This window comes from Pipistrellus kuhlii, unplaced genomic scaffold (assembly GCF_014108245.1).
Source record: "Pipistrellus kuhlii isolate mPipKuh1 unplaced genomic scaffold, mPipKuh1.p scaffold_m20_p_3, whole genome shotgun sequence".
Lineage (NCBI taxonomy): Eukaryota > Metazoa > Chordata > Mammalia > Chiroptera > Vespertilionidae > Pipistrellus > Pipistrellus kuhlii.
Genome location: NW_023425529.1, coordinates 17,109,711 through 17,136,394, shown reverse-complemented (window position 1 = coordinate 17,136,394; position 26,684 = coordinate 17,109,711). Strand labels below are relative to the sequence as shown.

The following is a 26,684-nucleotide window of genomic DNA, read 5'->3' as shown; positions in this document are numbered from 1 at the left end:
TTACTCTCCTCTAGCCTGCCTCTCTCTCTCTCTAGCTCTCCCTCATCTCATTGTTTCAGGAGGCCAAGTTTGAAGTCCTTCCCAGGGAGTGGCCCTGTTCATCTTATTCTCCAGCCAAAGTAGGAATAGCGTGAGAAGGAGAGAGACACAGTCAGCAGCCAAAGGACACTGTGGAAAGAGCAGAGGACCATAGACAGTGAGTTGTTTCATTGTATAAAACCCTAAGTGAGGGGGGAGGGGGAGATTGGAATGGGGGGTTGAGGACAAATATGTGATACCTTAATCACTAAAGAAATTAATTTAAAAAATAAAAAAATAAAACCCTAAATAAACAGGAGGAGTGTGTGTGTGTGTGTGTGTGTGTGTGTGTGTGTGTGTGCATGTATATACATTGAAGGGCTGGAGGGGAGCAACTGGGAATCTCATTGGACAACTTAAAATTGAGCAGACATCTCAATTAGCCACTAAATTCAAATGAAAGAAGACACAAGGTGAGCAGATGACATAATCAAGTCATAGATGCAGAAAGAGAAGGAGATCAGACCCTAAGGGTGAAAGAGACCACCGGGCAAGGAGAAAACATGGACCATTCAGCATGTGAAATTTCCTGTGACTTGGTAGGAAAGAGTAAGGAGAGTGAAAATAATGGTAAGTGACCAAAGAATAGAATTCGAATTGAGAAATAAATGTCGGGTGAAAAATACGAAGAGGGAAAGGGTTTGAGTGATATGGGGGACCAGGAAAGGTCCTGGGAAGACAGAGATGTGGGCCACAGACATCCTTCCCTGGAACTAAAATGCTGATGTGTCCCTGAGTGTCACAATCTCTACTCTCCCCACCATCCCTGTTAGATATGCTGCTATTTGGACCCAAGGTGCTGCTATTTCTCACTGCACTCATCATCCCCTCAGGTGAGTCCCTACCTTTATTCTTTTCTCCCTAAGATGCTAGCTTCCCAGCTCTACACGTGTCTGGAGGTGTGTTTTACAGAGTGAAATGGAAGGAGATTGGAGGGGAATTGGGAGAGAAATGCTTGCTCTTGAGTTCTAGAATTGGTATCAAAAAGAAAAACAAAATAGATTTGTGTGTTGTTGTGTTGTTGTTGTGTGTGTGTGTGTTTGTGTGTTATTTTTAAAGGCAGAGATATGGAGAGAGAGGACCTCAGACTTAGGAAAAGGTATCCTGAGAAGTTTTGAAATTAAGGTGAAATACAAACTAACACATATTAACCAAAAGAGACTCACACACATAAATACCCAAGTACACAAATATCAAGGGGAAAAGCAGCTCACACACACACACACACACACACACACACACACACACACACAAGTACAGACCACCTAATGATGAAGAGAACAAATTTAAACCCTATAGAAAAAACAGCAACACATACCAAACACTAGCACTAGCATATACACAAGTATATTCACTTGCACAGCAAAAATATGAGCCAAATCTATACACAAAGTAAAATGATCTTCACAGATTTCACAGAAGCTGGCTAGAAGTTTAATCATGGAAAATATACTTGGGTTTAAAAAGAAAATCCTACTCTTGTTTTTCTCATTCTGCCACATACGGACTGTGAGAAAATAATCTTTTTGACTTGTACCGTAGTGTAGCTAGTGGGATGGCTGTGGGCATAGAAGGACAGGACAGGATAGAATTGCTACTGGCTCTCTCAGTGAGACAGGTCCCCATTCCTTCTGGCTGGGAATGAGGGCAACAGGGCAAGCTGAGTCAGGGCATAACAGAGCAGGGGTTTGTTCTCAGAAATTTGTTGTCTTGCTTAAGCGTTTCCACATTTGTGTGTAGCACTACTGATCTGAGTAATTTTGTAATGAACCATATAAAAATAAAACACAGAACGATAAAGTAAAACTATTTCCCCATCATTTTCTGGTTCGTTTTATAAAAGCTTTCTGGGGCTCTAGCTGGTTTGGCTCAGTGAACAAAGTGTTGGCCTGCGGACTAAAGGGTCCTGGGTTCCGTTATGGCCAAGGGCACATGCCCTTGTTCAGAAATCAATTTTTTTAAAAAAATTTAAAAGCTTTTTTGGGGGGGTTTGGGCTGGAGTCACTCACATCCCTTTTCTCTTTCCTTTGATACAGACTGGACACCTCTAGGGGTCAGTGGTCAAGAAAGTAAGTGAACTTTTGAATCTGGGCTTTGCTAAGGTTATGTAAATGAATGGTCAGAATTAAAAAATCTGTAATACAACAGACATGTATTGCCACAATGTGGGAAATAGGATCTAATTCACCAGTTTCCCTAGTCCTATCATCCTATTCATAAAATCTTGTCTACCGAAACACTTTTCCCTGAATCTCCTCTTTACTCATCTCTTCCTTACACTCTCTTTTGTACATCTCTTATCTCACCCAGAAAATGCCCACTAATCCTAGCAGAAAGCTTTTTCCTATCCATGTGACAATGGAGAAACTAAAATGAAAAAGACAGGATTAGAAATTATCTCAGTACTACAGCCAAGTTGTGGCATAACTGAACAGAACTCAAAGGTTTTGGCTTCCAAAGTACCACTTCCTTCATCCTAATGAAGGAAATTCCAAGATATTCAACAAAATTATAATTTATCTCTTACTATTCCCAACCCTTGTGAGTACAACATATACAACTCACTAATGGGTCATATAATCAAGTGAGTGGGTCACAACTGGTATTTTTATAGAATTAGGATAGACTAATTTAAAAATAGAGTACAGGCAAGTCCATTGAAACAGTAAAGTATTATCTTTAAACTTGTTTCAGTTTTATGTGTGCCCTCAGGCATGATATAACTTCTTCTATCATGAGTTCTAGATGGAAGATAAAAATATAGAAATATAGATTATATATAAAACTTCTTTTCTGTTGTGAGTAAATAGGTCTGAATCCCTAAATTTCTGAACCTATATCAGATTTCAGTGCTAGCAAAACGAAAAACCTGGATTCATTTCTTTGGCCCGGGTAACGTCCAGTCTGGGACCTTATAACTAGAGGCCTGGTGCAAAGATTTGTACACTGGTGGGGTTCCTTAGCCTGGCCTGCACCCTGTTGAAATCTGAGACCCCTCAGGGGATGTCGGACTGCTGGTTTCAGCCTGATCTCCAGCAGTCTGTCATCTTCTGAAGGATGTAATAGTGCACAAAATGGCAGGTGGCCAGGGAGGAGCCCGAGCCTGGGCACCTGGCTACTCCAGCTAATCCCTGCCGGGCTGTGCCTGTTGCTGGAGTGCACTGACCATCACGGGGAAGCTCCTGCATTGAGCATCTGCCCCCTGGTCACTTAGGCTTTTGTATATACAGATATTTATGACTTTGTGTTGTTGGGTTTTTTTAAATTAATTTTTTATTAAGGTATTATATGTGTACATATCTTACCATTGCCCCCCCCACTCCCATACATGCCCTTACCCCCAATGTTTTACATCCATTAGTTATTCTTAATGCATGCATATAAATCCTTCAGTTGATCTCTTTTCTTTCCCACCTCTCCCTAACCTTCCTGCTGTAATTTGACAGTCTGTTTGATGCTTTACTGCCTCTGTATCTATCTTTTGGTTCATCAGTTTATAATTTTTTTTATTGTGTTGTTTTTCTATCAGAAATACTATAAGATAAAATAAAACTGTCTCCTTAAAGATTTCTTTCAAAGAACATAAATTCTAGATAAGTATTTATATGGTGATAGCTCATGGAAAAGGGGGTGAATTGAGGAATATGCAGAGAAGCAGTATTCTGCCCTGAAATACTCAACCCCTTTGCCCTCACTGCTTCTCTTTGTTTCTGTGAGTGGCTGGACTGGAATATGGCTATAGAGAAAGGAAACAGGGCCAGATTAGCCTACACCCCAGAGGTCCCATAGTCTCCGGAATGATTCAGGTCAGTGGTTTTTTAAATATCCTGTAGGACTGAAAGAAACCTGGATTCCTCTTATCAAGAGTTGCTCTAAAAGGAGAAAGTTTATACTGAGCAGTAAAGATAAAAATGCTCTATTGTCATAGCTGATTTATTCTTCTGTCTGGAATTTTTTTTTAATGAAGTAAGCAGTTATCAGGGGAAATTCCTTTATAATGCTTTATTTTTGTTTTTCCCCTACTACAATAATCAATAACTCTTGTGTACTTTATTAAAATGCTATTCTCACTAACTTTAAATCTGACATTTAGACTCTGAAGTTAAAAGAAAGTCAAACCAAATTATGTGAATTTGCTGACCCCTGGTGGGTAAAATAGATTATGACTATAAGCTTTCTACAGTGGAGGATCATTCTAGCTAGGATATTTGCTATTAGATATTAACACTGCTGTGCTAATTTTTTAATTGAAACAAGTTGTTCTAGGAAGTGCTATTATTTAGGGTTTTAAATACAGTTTTATTTATTTATCCCAATAGATTCCACCTTAAGACCTGGACCATTTTTATTCCTCTTCCTCCTGCCTGTACTTTTCAATGATCACCTACAAGGCATTGTTGACTAACACAGGCATTTCTCCTCCCCTCCCTTCACTTCGCTTCTCACTGAGCATCATAAAATTACCAACATGTAAACACTCCTGTATATAAACATATGAGCAGACTGATATCCAATTACATCAGTTATAAACAGCAAAATCAAGGTTTTTGGTAAAGATAATTTTCATTTTCAGTAAGCATTGCTAGAAGGTCACCAATCCACTGTACTTATTAGCAAGTTCTCTGACTTTGTGTAAATTATTTATTTTTCTGGTGCTCAGTTTTTATCATCTGTAAAAATAGGGACTTAAACAGTGTCTGGCACATAATTAACTTAGATTATGTAAATTGTATTATTATCTATTAGGACAATAAAAATAATAGAAATTATTCCTGAAGTCTAATGCTTAATCAAAGTCCAACTGAGAAAGGGGTATCTCTGGAAGATTATCTGATGGGCATGTAGTTTAACTTATTTGTTTCTCTATAATACAGACAAAGGAAAAAAAGACATTCTAGGTCAAGGACTACAAGAGCATATTCATGAAAATAGGAAAGTGACATTTGTTTGGGTTAGTGGGGAAAGAGAGGCAAACAAAGAAAAGCAATGGTGGAATATTTACTCCGTGTTGGCCACTGTGCTAGGCAATTTCACTTACTGGGAGGGGTAAAAATAATACTCAGAGGAGAAAAATGCTCAGAAAATGTTTTCTGATTTATTTTTTTTTTCACTCCAGCAACTACAGAACCATTAACAGATGCACCTAGTAAGTTTTCCTGTACTTATTTCCTTGCTTTCATATTGGGATTGGAAGGATTGATACTGAAGTCTGTAAAAGAGAGGTTGGTGGGCACTCTGAGTTCATGTGGAGCTCCATTGTCTATCTTAGATGCCACCGATGCTGTAAGCATGCCCAAACGTTTTCCCTCCTCCATTTTCTTCCTTGAAAGCCCCTTACATTTACCCCCACAGTCCACATTCTTTCACCTCAATCTTTCTTGCCTCCTTTTAGACCCTCATCCCTTATCCTGCTCCCCTTTCCACTTTTCCTACTTGCATTTTTACATTCTCTGTGTTTTTACTATTGCAGGTTTGCTAGTTGGACCCTCTGCAGGTCAAACAGGTAACTTTTACTACACCTCTTTTCCCAGGACCTCCTCCATATCCATCTCTTGCTTACACTCTCCTCTGTACATCTCCTATCTCACTCAGAAAATGCCCACTAATCCTAGCAGAAAGCTTTTTCCTATCCATGTGACAATGGAGAAAATAAAATGAAAAAGACAGAATTAGAAATTATCTCAGTACTTTAGCCAAGTTGTGGCACAACTGAACAGAACTCCAAAGTTTTGGCTTCCAAAGGACCACTTCCTTCACCCTAATGAAGGAAATTCCAAGATATTCAACAAAATTATAATTTATCTCTTACTATTCCCAACCCTTGTGAGTACAATAGTATACAAATCACTAATGGGTCATAAAATCAAGTGAGTGGGTCACAACTGGTATTTTTATAGAATTAGGATAGACTAAAATAAAAATAGAGTACAGGCAAGTACATTAAAACAGTAAAGTATAATCTTTAAATTTGATTCAGTTTTATGTGTACACCGGGGCATGATATAATTTCTTGTATCGTGAGTTCTGGATGGAAGATAAAAATATAGAAATAAAAACTTCTCTTTTCTGTTGTGAGTAAATAGGTCTGAATCCCTAAATTTCTGAACCTATATCAGATTTCAGTGCCAGCAAAACAAAAAATCTGGGTTCATTTATTTGGCCCGGGTAAGGTCCAGTCTTGGACCTTATCTTATAACTAGAGGACTAGTGCACGGATTTGTGCACTGGTGGAGTCCCTCAGCCTGGCCTGCACTGGGGACCCCTCAGGGGATGTCGGACTGCTGGTTTCAGCCTGATCTCCAGCAGTCTGACATCTTCTGAGGGATGTAGTAGTGCGCAAAATGGCAGGTGGCCAGGGAGGAGCCCGAGGCTCATCCCAGGCCAACTGTTCCTGCTATGTGAATGCACTGACCATCATGGGGCAACTCCTGCGTTGAGCACCTGCTCCCTGGTGGTCAGTGCATGTCATAGTGACCCGTTAATAGGTCAACAGGTTGAACAGTAGAGCCACTTAGGTTTTATAATATATAGATAGATATTTATGACTTTGTGTTGTTTTTCTATCAGAAATGTTATAAGATGAAAATGTCTCCTTAAAGATTTCTTTCAGAGAACATAAATTCTAGATAAGTATTTATACGGTGATAGCTCATGGAAAAGGGGGTGAATTGAGGAATATGCAGAGAATCAGTATTCTGCCCTGAAATCCTCAGGCAGCTGGGATACACTCTCAACTCCCTTGCCCTCACTGCTTCTCTTTGTTTCTGTGAGTGGCTGGACTGGGATATGGCTATAGAGAAAGGAAACAGGGCCAGATTGGGCTACACCCAAGAGGTTCCACTCCCCTCATAGTCTCTGGAATGATATCCTGTAGAACTAAAAGAAACCTGGATTCCTCTTATCAAGAGTTGCTCTAAAAGGAGAAAGTTTATACTGAGCAGTAAAGATAAAAATGCTCTATTGTCATAGCTGATTTATTCTTCTGTCTGGAATTTTTTTTTTAATGAAGTAAGCAGTTATCAGGGGAAATTCCTTTATAATGCTTTATTTTTGTTTTTCCTCTGCTACAATAATCAATAACTCTGGTGTACTTTATTAAAATGCTATTCTCACTAACTTTAAATCTGACATTTAGACTCTGAAGTTAAAAGAAAGTCAAACCAAATTATGTGAATTTGCTGACCCCTGGTGGGTAAAATAGATTATGACTATAAGCTTTCTACAGTGAAGGATCATTCTATAATAGCTAGGATATTTGCTATTAGATATTAACACTGCTGTGTTAATTTTTTAATCGAAACAAGTTGTTCTAGGAAGTGCTATTATTTAGGGTTTTAAATACAGTTTTCTTTATTTATCCCAATAGATTCCACCTTAAGACCTGGACCATTTTTATTCCTCTTCCTCCCGCCTGTACTTTTCAATGATCACCTACGAGGTGTTGTCGAATAACACAGGCATTTCCCCTCCCCTCCCTTCACCTTGCTTCTCACTGAGCATCATAAAATTACCAACATGTAAACACTCTTGTATATAAGCATATGAGAAGATTATACCCAATTACATCAAAGTTATAAAAAAACAAACAAACAGCAAAATCAGTGTCTTTGGTAAAGATAAACAGTGACTTGAACAGTGCCTGGCATATAGTTAACTTAGATTATGTAAATGTATTATCATCTGTTAGGACAATAAAAATAATAGAAATTATTCCTGAAGTCTAATGCTTAATCAAAGTCCAACTGAGAAAGGGGTGTCTCTGGAAGATTATCTGATGCGCATGTAGTTTAAGTTATTCATTCCTTTATAATATAGACAAAGGAAAAAAGATATTCTAGGTCAAGGACTACAAGAGTATATTCATGAAAATAGGAAAGTGACATTTGTTTGGGTTAGTAGGGAAAGGACTTAGGCTGGGAAGCAAAGAAAAGCAATTGTGGAATACTTACTCTGTGTTGGCCACTGTGCTAGGCAATTTCACTTTCTGGGAGGGGTAAAAATGTTTTCTGGTTTTTTATTTAGCTCCAGTAACTATAGAAACATTCACAGAAGATCCTAGTAAGTTTTCCTTTGTTTATTTCTTTGCTTTTATATTGGGGATAGAAGGATTGATTCTGTCATCTGTACAAAGAAAGCCTAAAAGAGAGGTTGGTGGGCACTCTGAGTTCATGCGAGCTCCATTTCTATCTTAAATGCCACCAATGCTGTAAGCACGCCCAAACGTTTTCTCTCGTCCATTTCCTGCTATAAAAGTCCCTTACATTTGTCCCCACAGTCCACATTCTTTCACCTCAATCTTTGTTGCCTCCTTTTAGACCATCATCCCTTATCCTGCTTTCCTTTCTACTTTTCCTGCTTGCATTTTTCATTCTCTGTGTTACCTTGGCAGATTTGGTAAATGAACCCTCTACAGATGAAACAGGTAACTTTTACTACAGCTTTATAAAAATGGCATGATTCTCACAGTATTTATTCCAGTTCTTCAGTGAATCCTATATATATATATTTATCTCTGGGAAAGGCATAGAGAAATTGTGGGCATGTTGTTCAGTGACAGTGGGGTAGAAAGAGGTGGATTAATAGTTCAAATAAGTCATGGATGATAAAGGCTCCCCAAATTAGTATAATGCCAATAGGACAAATATTTTTCAAAAATATTCACAATTACTTCAATTAACTCTCTTTCATTGGACATAATACACAAACTCAGCCAGAGCCTTGACCTTGACCTAGTATTTCCATTATCCTTAATTCTGCCTTCCCCCTTGCCAACTCAAAGCCCTCCTCCTCACACCTGCTGTTTTGTGCCTTTTCAGTTCTGGCTGATATCGTGCCTTCCACAGATGACCTGGGTGAGTTCAGATCTGGGATCCCAGGGCCACCGGGGCCGTTCTGGGCTCTCCCCAGAGCCTATGATGGAAGGCATTACAGCTGGTGAAGGATCCTAACTAAACAGGGTTACAGTGTATTCAGTTTAATGACCTTTTTTTTTTTTATATCCTCTAATAAGCATAACTATGGCAAGTGTTTGATGTACAAAACCCCAACCCATGATCTTTTAATGTTTCTAAGACTAAATGAGTAAAACAAAATGTACAAACCAAGAAATGTATGGGAAGATAAAGAAGAACTTTCTAGAAGTAATGGTCACACTAAATCTTGAAAGAAGAATTGGAGCAAGCCAGTCAATTATGGGACGGGCGTGCATTCCAACCAAAAGAAATAGCTGTTCAAACATGTGAAAGCAAAAGAAACTTGGCACACTGGAAAAACAGATTTTTTTTTAATTTATTTATTTTTAGTGATTAGGGTCAAACCCACAAAGAATAAGTGGTAGGACATGAGAAAAGTAGATTGCAGCTAACATTATTTTAAGCAAATATTTACTGAAAACCTGCTATGTAGGTGCCAGGGATATAAAGGTAAACAAAACTAATTTTCTTCTACTAGATATTTTTTGTCTAATAGACAAGACAGACAAATGAACAGATAAAAAAGAGCCCTTGACTCTATTCAGTGTTGGGAGTGAAGAAAGGCTTTTCTAGAGAGCACATTGTCTAAAATGCTTCTTGGCCAAAACCAGTTTGGCTCAGTGGATAGAAAGTCCATCTGTGGACTGAAAGGTCCCAGGTACGATTCCGGTCCAGGGCATGTACATTGGTTGTGGTCACATCCTCAGTAGGGGGTGTGCAGGAGGCAGCTGGTTGATGTTTCTCTCTCATCGATGTTTCTAGCTCTCTATCCCTTTCTCCATTTCTCTCTGTAAAAAATCAATAAAATGTACTTAAAAAATAAAATGCTTCTTAGAAGACAAGTAGAAGTGAATCAAGTGAATAGAATGGGAAGATGTAATGAAAATAAAGTGGGCATAGGCTTAGGGTGGAAACAAAAACCAATCAGAGTATAGTTCATGCAAAGAAAGGTTCAAATCAGACTGATGGATTGGAAAACCAATGAGGATGACATTGCGGTAGTCCAAATACTGATGTGTTAAAAGATGGTGGCCTGACTGGGTGGGCGTGGCTTAGTGGTTGAGCTTCAATCTATCATATAAACCAGGATGTCATGATGATTCCCAATTACAAGCTTCTCCCCCAGTAGGAGGCGTGCATTTGATTTCAGAGAGGAAGAGAGAGGGAGAGGGAGAGGAAGTGGGAGAGGGGGAAAGAGAGAGAGAGAGAGAGAGAGAGAGAGAGAGAGAGAGAGAGAGAGAGAGAGAGAGATGATGATGATGAGAATCATGGATCAGCTGCCACTTGCATATCCCATACTGGGGATGAAGCTTGCAACTTGGTCATGTGTTTTTGACTGGAATCCAACCCAGGTCAGTCCACAGGCCGATGCTCTATCCAGTGAGCCAAACTGGCTGGGGCTGAAATCAATAATTTTTTTTTTTTTTTTAAAGATGGTGGGCTGAACTAAGGTAAAGGTAGTGAGAATTGGATGTGAGATGCAAGAGGGAGAAGACTGTTGTCATGATGTTCAACTTTCCATCAGGTAGATGGTGGCTATTGTGTGGATGGCACTACTATTCACTGAAAAACAATTTGAATTGGAAAAAATAATTCCATTTGGGAATGATGGATTTGAAAAACCTATTAAGTCTTTTATAACACAGTGGCTAGATTTATAGGTCTGAAGCTTAGAAGAGATCTGGGCTAGAAGTACAAATTTGAGAATTCTCAGAGTATAAACTTGGAAGTGAAACCATGGGATAGATGAGATCACCTAACACACTTCCTATAATATCCTGTTAGCAACTCTGCCAATCGCATTTTTTACTGATAACTCCCATAGTTAATTCTCTCAAGGCCCATTTTGCTCCTTAATTTGTTCTCCAGTCTTCAAATTAGGCTATGGCCATGAACTTTGCTATTCTTTATTGAATAAATTTTTATCAAACACACATAATAGTGTATCTGTTTTAACAGAGAAGAAATTTTCTTTTTTGAAGAACTTTTACAGCAAAAATCTTTTCTCTTTTTAGCTCTAGGATGGAACTCTTCTGAGCATGTGGCTCTTTGTTGTGTCCCTACTAAATTTGTTTATTATCAATACAAAATCCTCAATATAATAAAATTTTCACCTCCCTAAGAAAAGCAAAAATCATATTTACCATCCTAACTTCTAAATCACTGCAATTGTGTGAATCAAAACAAATCATTATGGGTTTGCTTGTTCCTTAGAAGTTGCTAAAGAGTTAGAGGCACTAGAGGCCTGGTGCACAACATTCCTGCACTGAGGCGGGGGTGTTCCTTAGCCTGGCCTGCACCCTCTTGCAGTCCAGGACCTATGGAGGGATGTCTGCCTGCCACAGAGGTAGGAGAGGCTCCCACCACCTCCGCTGTGCTCACCAGCCATCAGCCCGGCTTCTGGATGAGCAACACTCACCCTGTGGGAGCCACCTAACCAGCAGAGAGTAGCTCCTGCATTGAGCGTCTGCCCCCTGGTGGTCAGTGCGCATCATAGCAACCAGTCTTTTTGTTGTTTGGTTGATTTGCATATTAGGGTTTTATTATATAGGATTTGTTTCTTATCTACATGGTTGCCCCACATGGGTCTCAGATGAGGTAACATGACAGTTACAGAGGTAGTTACTTCTAGAACAAATAATAACTGAATAAAATTTCTGCCTTCCAGTCTCACCCAGTGATAAAAACACCTCAGGTATGACTGTCTTTTTCCTAAGCTTCTTTTTTGTGTGTGCGTCTGTGGGTTGATTCAGAGGATTCCTTATCTCTTTGTTCTTTGGAGAGTATATATATATATCTATCTTCTAGTTTACTTGCAATTTTTTCTCAAAGATTATTTTTAGTGTCCTTAATTCTTCCTCCCACAGCCCCACCCTTGCCTTTTTATATAAGCTTCTGTCCTAAAAGCCATAGTGAAAAGATTTGACCGCCCCTTCATGATCCCGAAGCAATCCTTTGGACTTTATTTGGTTATGGGGTTGGGAACTGACTACAAGTACTCAATACTATTATAGACATCAGGACTAAAATTGCTTTCCCTAATGTAGTGATAATTCTAATGTGCAGCTAGAGTTGAAAACTATGGGGACAGAAAAATGATTACCCATCTTAGAATTTTCATTTTTCAGAATGGGATTATCAGCACTTTTTGTTTGATATATCACCTGTATAATGCTAGGAGAACTTTTTCCTAGAAAACCCCTCAGCGATTATTTTAGCCACATCTATTTCCAGGTAGGAAAGCACCTAAATTTCATTTTAGTCAATTTTCTATCACTCTGCTTTGGTGAGCAGGAAAGAGACGCCCCAACTTACAATGATCTTCTGTAGAGACTACCTTGTATGCTTTTCCCAATTTTTCTCTCAAATTTTATCTTTCTTGTTGTATTACAGATGTCCCCCCATTGTTTGTGTGTGTTTTTTTCCTCTTCGATCTCTTTAATCCTTTGTTTATAACTCTCATGTTTGTTATACCTCTCCCCATTTTTTTGTGTGGGTTTCTTCAGAGTGCCGGGATGAAAAATTTGCTTGCACAAGACTCTACTCTGTGCATCGGCCAATCAAGCAGTGCGTTCATCAGTCATGCTTTACCAGGTAAGGGGCACTAGAATACCCAGAAAGCATCTTCCATGATAGTGTTTTCATGTCAGCAACTATTTAACGAGCTCCCACTATGGAATTTGTTTTTGGACAGACAGAAGATTTTAGCATAATCCTCTAGCTCTCACTGACAGTACCAAATAGAACCTGGAGTCTGGACTGAGCTATTCAGAGAACTAGCTGACTAACAAGTCTAGATGCTAGAGGGCAAATAAAAGTAAGGGCTGGAGGAAGGATAGTCATGAGGTAAACACAAGTATGTTGAATTTACTACCTCATAGAAAAAGGCTGAAATGAAAGATTCAAGTATGAAGTTAGAAAATAGTGGGGAGGAGTTAGTATTAAGCTTGATTCTAGGGAGAGTATGCAAAGTGTTGCTAAGAAGAATAATATTTTCTGAAATACTTTAAAAAAAAACCACACAGGTAAGAGTGGGGAATACAGCCATTGAAAAGGCATCCTAGGCAAGTTCTCCCTCTCAACACCTCTTTCCGTCTCCTTCTTTAACCATGACTTTGGGACTACGGCAGTGTACGACGCATGTACATCATCAATAATGAGATTTGCTCCCGTCTTGTCTGTAAAGAACATGAAGCTATGAAAGGTAAGATGGATGTCTATGTTTGTAGTGGGGGGAGATAAGGAAGGACACAATGCTAATGGATCCCAGGTCTGGCTTTGGTGGAGGGCTGTAGGCCACCCTTTTAAGTCACATCAGTCCCTTCTCTTCCAAGTTACTCCAAAGTGAGGAATCTAAGCAAAGCAGCATGCTTATTACATAAACATAAACATAAACATAAACATAAACATAAACATAAACATAAACATACAAAAAGCACCCCCCAGATCTCTTTCCAATTAAGATGGTAACTCCAAATCTCTCCTGTATATAGTCAGAGCTCTGGCTGCTTTCAAGCTCATTCACTGGGGTTCTAGGTAAAAAGGCCAAGCCAATCATTACAAATAGTAGATTCTATTAGTCTGCAGGCAGGTTTGTAACTACAAAAAAAAAAAAAAAAACTGCACAAAACATTAATTTGGAGACAGTAATGTTTGGGTAGGCCTTTAATTAAATCAGAAATAGATTGGACATTTAGAAACTGGCTACCTTATAAACAGTCCACTGCTTTACCCTTTATATTGCTCATTGTGAAATTTCTGAGGTAGAGGAAAGTAGAAAGACTTCATAAAAACAATTAAAAGGGTCGAAAGTGAGTGACCATGTATGATGGGAACAAAGACTCTTCTCATCTTCCCCATCGCCTGCCCCCAAAGGTGGCTGTGGTTGGCGAGCGCACCACAGACAAGCCACTTCTGACTAAGCAGCCCGCCTTGTGCGGAGCTCCTGACTCAGAGCTGTACTGAATTTCGGAGAAGGAAACTTGCTGCCTGTCCCCACTGGCTCTGTGCAAGCCACCTGCAAGGGAAGCACCTTGAGATTGAGGTTGAGTATTTGGGACTCTAGGCACTTTCAAGGGTCTCCGGGGACTTAGTCAAGTCAGCTATTTGCAGGTAGTAAACACTTAGGTATCTATTGAGTGATTGAAGCTCATTTTTTTGGTTATTCAAAAGTCCATGATTAGAAAAAGTGGGAGCTAGGTGTAGAAAGGAAACTACCATTTACTGACCACCTGTGCTAGGTACTTTGCATACATTATTCCATTTTAATACAACTAAACTGTTGAGGCAGGTATTTTAATGCTTTATTTTATAGAAAGGATATTGAAGATCAGAAAAATTAAGAAACTTTCTAATGAGTCTCTAGTGGCAAATAAGTGGAAGAGCTGTGATGCTAACTCAGTTCTATTCCTCCCCAGCCTTTCACTCCATCACGCTTTCCCTTAAAACATCAGTTTAAGGTCTTCCCTTTCCAAAACATCAGTCCTTGCCAAAACCGGTTTTGCTCAGTGGATAGAGCATCCACCTGGGGACTGAAGGGTCCCAGGTTCGATTCCAGTCAAGGGCCTGTACCTTGGTTGTGGGCACATCTCCAGTAGGGGTTGTGCAAGAGGCAACTGATGGACAATTCTCCCTCATCGATGTTTCTAACTCTCTATCCCTCTCTCTTCCTCTCTATAAAAAATCAATGAAGTATATTAAAAAAAAAATCAGCCCTTTATCTACCCGCATTCTAATACCATCATGCTCTGCTTCTTTTCTAGATGAGCTTTGCCGCCAGATGGCTGGTCTGCCCCCAAGGCGACTTCGGCGTTCCAACTACTTCCGACTCCCTCCATGTGAAAATGTAAATTTGCAGAGACCCAATGGTGTGTGATCATCAAGGAAAAGGAAAAAAGAAAAAAGAAATGTATGGGTGGGATGAAGAGAATGCTCTAGGAAGAGGGAACTCCTTGTCTAACATTGGCAGCAAACCCATACATTAGTATTTCTTAGACCAAACCCTTCTCAATGTTTAATTTTTGCTTTACTCCCTGATGTTTCACCCAGACTGAAACATTGACCTTATTTTTGGTACTTACAAAACAAGGTCTATATTATCGCATAGTTTTACTGCTTCCCAATATCATAGACATAGTAGATAAAATGACCAGGCAGTTTAAATGTAACTTCAAGGGAAAGTAAACTTAAGGTTAATAATATGTATTATTGAAGTTGTCTGAGAGAGTTCTTAGGGTGGAAGAAATTATCATGGTCTATTTGGGCTAGCATAGAACTTCATTTACTTTCCTTACAAGAGTTTCCTATATTAACTACCCTTTTGTTTATAAAGTAGTCCTCTTTACTCTTATTTTAATTATTTTGCTGACTATCATAACATTTACTTGGTAGGTTCTCTTTATTAAAAAGATCATGACAATTTTTGTAATCCTAGAAAATTCTCCAGAGCCAATATTTATACAATTCTACTAACAATATATAAAGACCCCAAATGTTGCCTTCTGCTAAGCTCAGAGGCTAAGGCTAAAGAGGAGTATGCCAGGTATAGAACTTGGACCCATAATTCCCTATTCAACTGTTGATATGGTTGTCTAGTCTGCAAATAGGGCTTGAAAGTAAATCTCATTTTCTTACTCATTTTTGGTAGAATTGGTGTTAGTCCACCTCCACATGTGAATTAGATGACTAATGTCAAACCATGTCACTGGTCTGAGTTTTTGTGAGTGTTGCTACTTCCGTTCTCACCTCTTAACAAAATCTGCAGGTATTATTATTCAAATAGGTTCCAGAATAGTCTAATTTGGGGCCTAAGAAGGGCATTTAGACCTGAACTTTGACAAGCAGGCACAAAGTTTATCTAATGGTTTATAGAAAAAGACTAAAAGAAGCACAATAATAGGCAACCCACACCCTTATCCTGATTCTATGTCATATTTCCTTACTAGGCCCTGGTTTAATTCCCCTACTTTTAACAGAAGGTTTAATGTACATTAGTTTCTTTTAATTCTATGATTCTCAAAATTTAAATGTGTTGTTAATATTTCTTGAAACCTAGAGATTCAATATAACTCACAACAAACATGTTTGCTTTATAAAGGGAGGGGGGAATAGCCTGTATTAAATAAATGGACAATAGTCCATAGTATAATAGAACAAAATTTCACTACAAGTGACAAATTACATATTATGGGCCTTCTATCTGAATAACTTCTGAGTAACCTTCTTAAAAAGCCAATAGAATTCAAGTAGGAGCTAGAGGAACCTGAGATAACAGTTATATATAATAGAACACCACTTGTAGGGAGTGAATTTCTGTCCTATTTCTGAGAAAACTACCTGAGGATTGGATTCTTGCTGTTGAGCCATTTAGTTTAATGGGATTTGCACAATTTACTAAAGAAAAATGTTAGAAAAGGCCCCAAAGCATCTAATCTCTGCTCCACAGCCTCTACAAGTAAATGTTTTGACATATAGACAGACATATTAAATGCTTATTGTAGCTGCTGTAGAGAAATCTCCTGGGCACAGAGTTTCCAAGACTCGTGTCAAAATGTCTTCATGAACTTGACCCTCCTACAGCATACTGAACGAGAGGTAGCATTTCCCACCAGAAAGCACCTCAATCCCAGTCGGTGTATATTGCAAATTAAACATTTTAAAACAATTGTTCCCAAGTTTCTTCTCAGAAGAGAGAAGTGTGTGTGCGTGTGCGTGTGTGTTGTTATTTCTTTTCCTATTTTACGTTTAAAAAGGCCTGAATCCATGATTTTATTCCATTTTGAAAACTAAATAACAATGTTGCTCCATTTTCTCTATTCCACTATCCTCTTTGTATCCTTCTTCACTCCATAACTTTACTGTTGGGTCCTCCAACATCCCAAATTTACGTCTTTTCCTCCTCACGCCCTTCCTCAGTTCACTGGAAAATTCTTTCTTATCTGCCCTTTTCAGGACTTGCAAGGTGAAGTTTTGATGCTTTATTTTCACTTCTCTTTTGCATGATCCATAATCAAATTCCTGTGTTTTGCCGCTTCTCATTTTTCTTATGTTCCCTACCTATTTTCCTCTTCTTGGTAAGTAAACCAACTTGTCTAACTCACTTCCCAGCCTTTTTCCTCCTTTTTATAAAATACTCTTCTCCCTTATAGCTTGCCCCTAAAAATGGCCCCAGGTCAAAGCTTCTGAGGAGTTGTTTTTGGTACCACTTCTTAACCTCTATACTCTCTTCTCCATGGGCAGAATCCCATTCACCTCCTTTCCATTTTTTGTTTGTTTGTAGGGTGTGTTGTTTTTTTAAGCCTTGACCCATTGTGAAACAGGCTAATAAGCCAGAACAATCGGAATAGGGAATCTGAGACAGAGTTAAATAGTAGTTTGCAGCCACCTAGAAAATCTAGATGCCATGCAGTTTGTAGCCATTTAGTAAATCCTATCTTCCATAAGCCAGGGACACTTTAAAAATGAATGGTTTGCACTTCTCCTTCCCAATCAAAGGGTAATGACCTAAATCACCCTATTCAGGGAGGCGGATAGCAGAAATCCAATTGGTGCCATTTCCCAATATCTGTCCATTTTCCAAGGACAGACGAAGAGAATAAACCTTGTTTTAGTACATCAATATAAAGTTGATGAATATTTTACTGAGATCTCCCTTTAAGAACTCTGTCCTAGCCGAAACCAGTTTGACTCAGTGGATAGAGCGTCGGCCTGTGTACTGAAAGGTCCCAGGTTCGATTCCATTCAAGGGCATGTATCTTGGGTTTGAGCACATCCCCAGTAGGGGGTGTGCAAGAGGCAGCTGATTGATGATTCTCTCTCACTGATGTTTCTAACTCTTCTATCCCTCTCTCTTCCTCTCTGTAAAAAATCAATAAAATATATTTTAAAAGAAAGAAAAAGAACTCTGTCCTAGCCAAAACCAGTTTGGCTCAGTGGATAGAGCGTCGGCCTGTGTACTGAAAGGTCCCAGGTTCGATTCCGGTCAAGGGCATGTACCTTGGGTTTGGGCACATCCCCAGTAGGGGGTATGCAAAAGGCAGCTGTTTGATGATTCTCATCAATGTTTCTAACTCTCTATCCCTCTCTCTTCCTCTCTGTTAAAAAAAAAAAATTCAATAAAAAAGAACTCTGTCCTAGCTGGTTTGGCTCAGTGGAAAAAGAGTTGGCCCTGAAGACTGAAGGGTCCCAGGTTCAATTCCCGTCAAGAGCACATGCCTAGGTTACAGGCTCAGTCCCCAGTTCGGGGTGTGCAAGAGGCAGCGGATCAATGATTTTCTCTCTTCATTGATGTTTCTATTTCTCTCTCCCTTCTTCTCTGAAATCAATAAAAATATACTAACACGCGCACGCGCACACACTCACACACACACACACACACACACACACAGAGCCTTTAATTAATTTATTCATTTTAATATATTTTATTGATTTTTCACAGTGGGAACCTACCAGCTGGCCCCAGGCAGACCCTCTCAAGGCCAGGTTCCATTTCCAGTAAAAATTGCAGGTTCCCAATGGTCTAGTTTTTACCCCTTGCTCTTCCCACAAAAGGATTTGAAAACCTTTTATTCTTTAAAGTATTAATGGGCCATAATTGGTTTGGCTCAGTGGATAGAGCATCAGCCTGCGGACTGAAAGGTCCCAGGTTCAATTCCAGTCAAGGGCATGTACCTTGGTTGCAGGCATAATCCTGTGGGAAGTGTGCAGGAGGCAGCTGATCGATGTTTCTAACTCTCTCTCTCCCTTTCTCTCTGTAAAAAAAAATCTAATAAAATATATTTTAAAAATAAATAAATAATAAATAAGAGGTATTAATGGTATCCTTTTTTTCTGGTCAACGCAAATGACAGTCTTCTTAAGCAAGGAACTTAAATTTTGATGAGAAAGAATTATGTGAACCAAAACAGTGGATTTTTAATGTTGGATTTAAAGTGTTTGGCTCAAAGTTAGGCAATTGGAATGCCTTCCTGAGACCTTGAAGAGAGAGCAGGCTTATCTGCCTACTATAAGATTCACCCTTATTTTCTCTTCCAAAATTGAATAGATCCTGCTGTGAGTCTAACTTTTTCCATCTTTCATGCTTATAACAGAAGAAAGTTCTCCTTGAATGAACAAGTAAGTTCTGGAAATTCAAGCGTGCTCTGCACTCTCTAAATATAGCTCCATGCACACTTTCTCTGAGTATTCTTTTGACTTACAGGCAGGTGGTGCAAAGCCCAGCTGGTCTCCGACTTCTGGACCTTATTTGTGATGACATCAAGCAGTATATTCTGCTAGTCACAAGCTCCACCCTCCTTTGCTTTCCGTGCTGTGGCAAAAAGTTGAATGTTTGACCAAATACTTTACACCTGGTCAGAAGGTGCAAGCGATTTGCACCTCTAAGATTCTCCCTTCCTTCTGTACTGCTATAACACAGTGAAGAAAGAAATCAAAGAAACAGAAAAGAAGATAGCAGAGCAAGGATACGGAGATGGGAGAGTGGTGACAGATGGCCCTCAGGGCAGGGGAACCAGGAGGCTACAAGTCGGGAATTCACAAATCTGTGTGGGAGCAGGGAATTTGGAAAGTGTGGTGAAGGGATCTGAGAGATTTGGAACCTTATGGGGGAGGATGGGAGGATATTGGGAGCACAAAGGAGAGAGGCGTGGCTGTCCTTATAGTTCTGTCAATTCAGGGAGGCAAAGATTTGGTTAAAGATGCAACATCCCAATAAAAATTGAAATCCTTATATCTTTTAGTGTTTTCACCAGCCAAACATCAGTGAAAGTGACTTGTTGCATTTCTCGGTGGAGGAGAAACAGGTGGCCACAGTGTGTGTGTGTGTGTGTGTGTGTGTGTGTGTGTGTGTGTGTGTGTGTGTTTTCTAAAGCCAGTCAAGCAAAACCAGAGGCATCAGTCAAATGATAACTTCTGGGCAGAACCTAAGTTGAAAAAACAAAATGTTTATATAAATAGAGGTGCAAAGCTTATATCTTCCTGTTGACAAACCGAGCTTCACTTCACTTCAAACCATCAAATTTTTTTAAAAAATAGCTTCTCCCCTCCACCCACCCCCACCCAATTTGTGCAATCACTCAGTAAGGTTCTAGTATTTTCCTAACCCAGGGGTCCTGGAATTTTTTCTTTCTCTCCTGTTTTTCTCTCTCATTACCCTTTTCCTTTGTTTTGTTTGTTTACTTAGCCATACATCTACTAATGTACTGTGTGGCTTCATGGAGTACTTTATTAAATTTATAAAATAATCCATAAAGATTGAATTCAGAATGATCTCAAATTTGTGGGAGACTCACCTTTCCCAATAACCCCTTAAAAAAGATAATGATGAGCTTTGAGCAAACATATGGAATTATTATAATGGAAACAACATGAATTATATCTAAGGGATTGATGACCATTGAGGAATCAACCTACATCACTGTCATTATATAGTAATCCCTAATATTTTGTTCTGTCTCAAATGGTCAAAGCCAGGAGTTACAATGAAGGGTAAATAAGAACTGCACAGAAAAACATTGCTTCCATTTGTATAAAATTACATCCATGTATGTATTCCTCCACTCTTGAAAATAGATGAGATTTTGGAGGAGAAGGGAGATAAAGTAATATTAATACAAATAAACTTATGAAATGTGTAATATTAACATCAAAGTCAATAGGTATTGAAAACAGGAATTACTATAAAAATTTTTCAGATAAAATTATGAATGACAGTTGCTTAATTAATTTAGAGAAACCAATTTCTTTGTTGAAAAGTAACCTCTAATTTTATAAGGTTAAACCACTATATGCTCTTTTATATTGCCTTTATCTTAGAGAAACTGAGATAAATCTGACATTCAATATAATAAAAGCCCAGTGACCGAATGGCGGAATGACCTAAAGGACCACTGAACCAATCACTATGAGGCACACTGACCACTAGGAGGCAAACACTTAACACAGGAGTTGATCCCAGGTGGTCAGTGCACACCCACAGTGGGGATGAGCAACTGCTCCCACAGGCCATGCCCCTCCAAGTGCACCAATCCCGTGCACTGGGCCTCTAGGAGTATAATAATTGATCACTAAGATATAATTCATAAATACAACTATAAATTAAATCATAAAGCATAATTCATAAGAATTACTATATGTTCTAATAACATAGAGCAGGGATAATTTCTCTCTTGACATATAGAAACTAAAAAATATTGTATCTGGAGAATCCGGGGAGAATCCAAGATGGCTGCACAGGTAAACACCTAGCTGCAGCCGCACACAACAATTAAATTAAAATACAACTAAAATATAAAATGGACATTACCCAGAACTACAGGAAATCGACTGACTGGAAATTCTACAATGAGAAGCAAGGAAAAAACCAGAAGGAAGAGGGGAAGAGCTGTAAAAGCCTAAGGTACGGAGACACGCGGTGCGCGGAGAGGACAGAGCCAGAAAGAAGGGGCGGTTGAGTGCCTGGCATTCCCTAGCGGGAAGGAAATAAAAGCTCTGACTGTGCTGAACCCCAGACCCGACAGCGCTGAACCCCAGTTCTAGGCCAGACCCTGGGGACCCAGGCCCAAACGAGGGAGCCGGGATTGTGAAGCGGAATCCCAGGGGAGCGGCGAAAGGTAGAGCCCCCGGAGGCGCACAGGTTACGCACAGAGGACGGACTGTAGACTCCGCTGCCAAATTGCCCTAGCAGGAAGGAGACAAAGGCTCCGGACTGTGCTGGGCCCCAGTTCCGACTCCTTTGAACCCCAGTTCTAGGCCAGACCCCGGGGACCCAGGCTCATACAGAGGGAGCTGGGCTGTAAGGCGAAACCCCGGGGGAGCGGCGAAAGGAGGTCCTGAAGGTGCGCACATTGCGTGCAGAGAAGGGTCTGTTGGCTGTGCCGTGGGATTGCCCTGGTAGGAAGGAGACAGGGGCTCTAGACTGCTCTGAACGCCACCTCCAACTCCACTTCCAACTGAACTGAACCCCAGTTCTGGGCTCATTGGGGGAGAGCCTAGACTGTTTGGTAGCAAGCAAAAATCGAGGGCACCTTTCTCTCAGAGGTGCTTGCAGTGAGTACCGAAGGACCCGGGGGATTACTGAGATTCAGGAACTGCATAGGGCGTGGCGGACAGAAGCCAAGCCTGTAGGCTCCACCCTGAAACTCTGCCCCATCAAGGAAGCTGCGAAAATGACGAGACAATGAAATAGATCACAAACGAAAGAAATGGAGGACAAAAAGTGACTGGATATAGAGTTCAAAACCACACTTATAAGGTTGTTCAAGAATCTCCTAGAAAAGGCCAATAAAATAAATGAGACCTATGAGGATATAATAAGGGATTAAATAGAAATAATAAGGGATCAATAAGAAATAATAAAAAGGATAAACAAGAAATAATAAGGGATCGACAAGAAACAAAGAATACATTGTCTGAAATAAAAAATATTATTCAGAGTCCTAAAAACAGAATGGAAGATCGCAAGAATCAAGTCAAAGATTTGGAACATAAAGAGCCAAAAGACACTCCTCCGCAGAAGCAAGAAGGCAAGAGAATCCAGAAAATTGAAGATAGTGTAAGAAACCTCTGGGACAACTTCAAGCGAACCAACATCAGAATTATGGGGGTCCCAGAAGATGAGAGAGAGCAAGATATCGAAAACATACTGAAAGAAATAGTGACAGAAAACTTCCCCCACCTAGTGAAAGAATTAGACTTTCAAGTCCAGGAAGCGCACAGAACCCCAAACAAAGGGAATCCAAAGAGGACCACATCAAGACAAATCATAATTAAAATTCCAAGAGCAAAAGACAAAGAGAGAATATTAAAAGCAGCAAGAGCAAAGCAGGTAGCTACCTATAAAGGAGCACCTATACGATTATCAGCTGATTTCTCAACAGAAACCATGCAGACCAGATGGGAATGGCAAGAAATATTCAAGGTGATGAATAGCAAGAACCTACAGCCAAAAATAATCTACCCAGCAAAGCTATCACTCAGAATCAAAGGCCAGATAAAGAGCTTCACTAATAAAAAAAAAAGCTAAAGGAGTTCATCACCACCAAACCAGAATTATATGAATTGCTGAAGGGGGTTCTTTCAGAAGAGAAAGAAAATAAAGATAAAAATTATGAACAACAAATATGTAACTATCAACAAGTGAATCTAAAAACCAAGGAAATTAAAAAACAAAACAAAAAACTGATGAACAATATTAACTGTTGAATATAATAGAATCAGAGGTATGGAAGGGGAGTGAACTGACGATTCTTGGGGAAAAGGGGAGAGGGGGATGAGGGAAGAGACTGAACATAAACTGTGCACCTGTGGATGAAGACAATGGGGGGTGGAAAAGGCAGAGGGTGGGGTGGGAACCTGGTGGAAGAGAGCAATGGAAGGAGGGGGGGAGAGGAACATTTGTAATAATATGAACAATAAAGATTTAGTTTTAAAAAATTGTATCATTTATGCAAAGAACATCTAGACCTCAAATCAACATAGCTCTAGGATAATAAAACATATTTATATCATCCTGTTCATCTTAATATATGGAAGAATTGGTCCCCTGGCAGGGTAGCTTAGTTGGCTAGAGCATTTTCCCCATATGCCAAGGTAGTAGGTTCGTTTCCTAGTCAGGACACATACAAAAATTAATCAATGAATGCATAAATAAGTGGAACAACAAGTTGACCTCTCTTTATTATGTTTTAAAATTATTTGTGTTCATATCAGGGCCAGTCCTGTCATAGTACTCACAAATTATGTAATATTAAATGAATAACTTCTCAACTATAAATTGCTGGCAACACATCTGTCATTCTGAGAAGTAACAAGATCAGGTTTTTCAGAGGTTTCACACCTATAATATTATATAGTTAATAAAACTATAGGACATATTTTTCTACTTAGGCTGACTGGTTTCTCTAACTGTTCTTGAATAGGTTGACTCTATTTTTTTCTCCTATATGACAAAACAGAGGCGATTTTTGCTGGTTAACCAATGAGTATGCAGGTTTGGAAACCAGCAAGGGGTGTTTCTCTACAGTTCAAGGTTTTTAATTAAATTTTTTTTTTCAGCATCCAAAAACATTTAAGCCCTAGCTCGTTTGGCTCAGTGGACAGAGTGTTGGCCTGTGGGCTGAAGGATGGTCAATTTGCATGTTTCTCTTTTATAAATGTAGATTGTTAAGAGAGCTAGAGGCCCAGTGCATGAACTCGTGCATGGGTGGGGTCTGACCGACCTGCGGAGATTGGGCCATTAGGGCTGGCCACAGGCAGTTGGCCAGCTGGCCCCACCCACTGGTTGAACTCCTAGTCAAGGGGACAATTTGCATATTGGCCTTTTATTACATAGGATACTTTGTGAAAACAGTGGTTCTTTTTTTTTTTTTCTTTTTAATATATTTTATTGATTTTTTACAGAGAGGAAGAGAGAGGGATAGAGAGTTAGAAACAGCAATGAGAGAGAAACATCGATCAGCTGCCTCTTGCACAACCCGTACTGGGGATGTGCCGCAACCAAGGTACATGCCCTTGACTGGAATCGAACCTGGGACCTTTCAGTCAGCAGGCTGACGTGCTATCCACTGAGCCAAACTGGTTTCGGCGACAGTGGTTCTTTATAGAATTTCTTCCATGCACTAGGCAACATGTGACTCACTTGTTTGCATTACTTGCAACAATCCTGCAAGATAATTGTCTCAACTCTTGAGCCTCAGTGTCTGAAAATTAGGATAATAACCCCTACCTGTTGGGATAATAATAATACTCAGTATGCTTAGCAAAGAACCTGGCATAGTAAAGGCTAGCTGTTATCACAATTATTTGTTCACATTTACACATAGAAAAAATAAAACCTAGGGTATTAGGCAATAGTCAAAGACACTTTAGTCGAGATAAAACTCAAGGGTTAGTGACTACAAAACCAAGCTTTTCCCACTACCCTCTACTATATATTGTATGTGCTTGATCAATGAAGCCTCCTTAATTAATTTTCTCATAAAAAAAAAAATAACTTTCTTTAGCCCTTTGCCCATGCGAGGCTTTTGATGAATGCTTGCTTAGTTGCTCTCTTAACCTCAATAAGTCTTAGGCAGCCGCATAGCAGAAGTTGAGTAATTCCTGTATATGATTAAAGATCTGTCCCTCAACTTCTTCATACCCCAGCAAGGTAGCTGGCAATAAGCTGAGAAAAACAAAAATCAGGAAAAGCAGAAGTTGAAGCACTCCAAAAATCAGCTTTCACCCACACAGACTCTTTTTTGGGACTCTTTCAATAACAACAAAGTATCGTATTGAACAATCTACCTGGTGTCCAAAAATAGTGGGCTGGGGAGTCAATGTCTGAGCATCTTGGCTTTCAGACACAGGAATGTACTCCCTGGAGGAGTCCCAGGAGGCCCTTCTGGGCTCACATACTGGCCATAGTGAAACCTCACTTCGTGCTTCTCGTGGTGAAGGTTAGCAGCGGCGAAGTCCAGATGTCCAAGGCTTACCTCACCATCTAAATTTCCAAGTCAGGTTGCTTTTGCTAAAAATAAGCTAGCCAGGTTGTCCTGGGGTTTTTCAAGAGAAGTTGGTAAGGGGAGAGGGTAGTTAGTGAGAAAAATAACTTTTAAAAATAGCTGAGAGAAACCCCATAAAATTGTTTATTTCAAATACCCAGAAGTGCAAAATGCTATTCTAGAAGTGCAAGATGCTATTCTAAAAGCACTTTGTGAATTGCCCCCAATGGGGTATAACATAAAAAACCAGTAGGCAATTGGTTGCCTACTGCATGCACTCCTTCTCTCCTTTAAAAGAAAAGTGTGCAAGAGAATACAACTTTTGGAGAAATAAAAGTTATTTCTTATGCTTGACAAATCATACCTCTTTAATAACTTTTTTCTTTTTTTGAATATATTTTTATTGGTTTCAGATAGGGAGAAGGAGAGATAGAAACATCAATGATGAGAGAATAATCCATTAGCTGCTTCCTGCATGCCCCCTATAGGGTATTGAGACTACAACAAGGGCATGTGCCTTGAGCAGGAATCGAACTGTGATCTCCTGGTTCAAGGTTGACACTCAACCACTGAGCCAAATATTTTTATAATATAAAAAGTACTGGTTTCTTCTAATCTTTGGACAATTTACATTTTAGGATAGCATGAGATGTTTACCCAGGCCTTGACTAACTCCTAGATCTATTGCCAGGCATAGGTCTGTCTACAGACATGCATATACTATTTAAAGAAGAACTGGGCTACTAAATAAACACTAAGGTTCCTTCAACTTTGAGATGCTATGATTTTGCAATTTTCAGATTTGTCTTTTATTAACATTTGATTCTTTTATATTGTCATTTAAGTATTGTCTGTTTTTGTTGTTGTATTCCTCACCTGGGGATATTTTCTATTGAATTTTAGAGAGAATAGAATGGAAAGGAAGAGACAGAGAGAAACATCATCGATGTGAGAGAGACACATCAATTGGTTGCCTACTGCATGCACCCTGACCGGGAATAGAGTTTCAAGCCTGCAACTGAGGTAGGTGCCTTTGACTGGAGTCAAATCCACAAAACTTCAGTCTGTGGGCTGATGCTCTATCCACTGAGCCAAGCTGGCTAGGGTGGTGTTGTCTATTTTTAAAGCTTTTAGCAAAATTATAAATTCCTTAAAG

General features: G+C 39.5%; 1 protein-coding gene across 6 annotated transcripts; it reads left to right on the top strand.

Moving 5' to 3' along the window:
• Positions 1–403: 403 nt before the first annotated feature.
• Positions 404–16,720, top strand: MFAP5 (microfibril associated protein 5). 6 transcript variants are annotated; one of them, XM_045587722.1, is made up of 12 exons: positions 408–648; positions 852–911; positions 2,115–2,147; positions 5,195–5,224; positions 5,549–5,581; positions 8,101–8,136; positions 8,468–8,500; positions 8,895–8,930; positions 11,719–11,745; positions 12,557–12,644; positions 13,181–13,254; positions 14,813–16,720. In XM_045587722.1, the coding sequence occupies exons 1-12, from the start codon at positions 582–584 to the stop codon at positions 14,923–14,925; spliced, it is 630 nt and encodes a 209-aa protein (XP_045443678.1). In that variant the 5' UTR covers positions 408–581; the 3' UTR covers positions 14,926–16,720. The 6 variants fall into 6 exon arrangements, with proteins under 6 accessions (XP_045443679.1, XP_045443680.1, XP_045443681.1 ...); XM_045587723.1 differs by lacking the exon at positions 8,468–8,500 and having other exon boundaries at positions 404–648; XM_045587724.1 differs by lacking the exon at positions 8,895–8,930 and having other exon boundaries at positions 406–648.
• Positions 16,721–26,684: the final 9,964 nt, after the last annotated feature.

Excerpts from the sequence above, each read along its gene's own strand:
- MFAP5 (XM_045587722.1), top strand. The coding sequence starts at position 582 with ATGGACCATTCAGCATGTGAAATTTCCTGTGACTTGGTAGGAAAGAGT. Across the intron at positions 8,137-8,467 it reads AACATTCACAGAAGATCCTA|ATTTGGTAAATGAACCCTCT; the intron begins GTAAGTTTTCCT and ends TTACCTTGGCAG. Across the intron at positions 11,746-12,556 it reads CAGTGATAAAAACACCTCAG|AGTGCCGGGATGAAAAATTT; the intron begins GTATGACTGTCT and ends GGGTTTCTTCAG.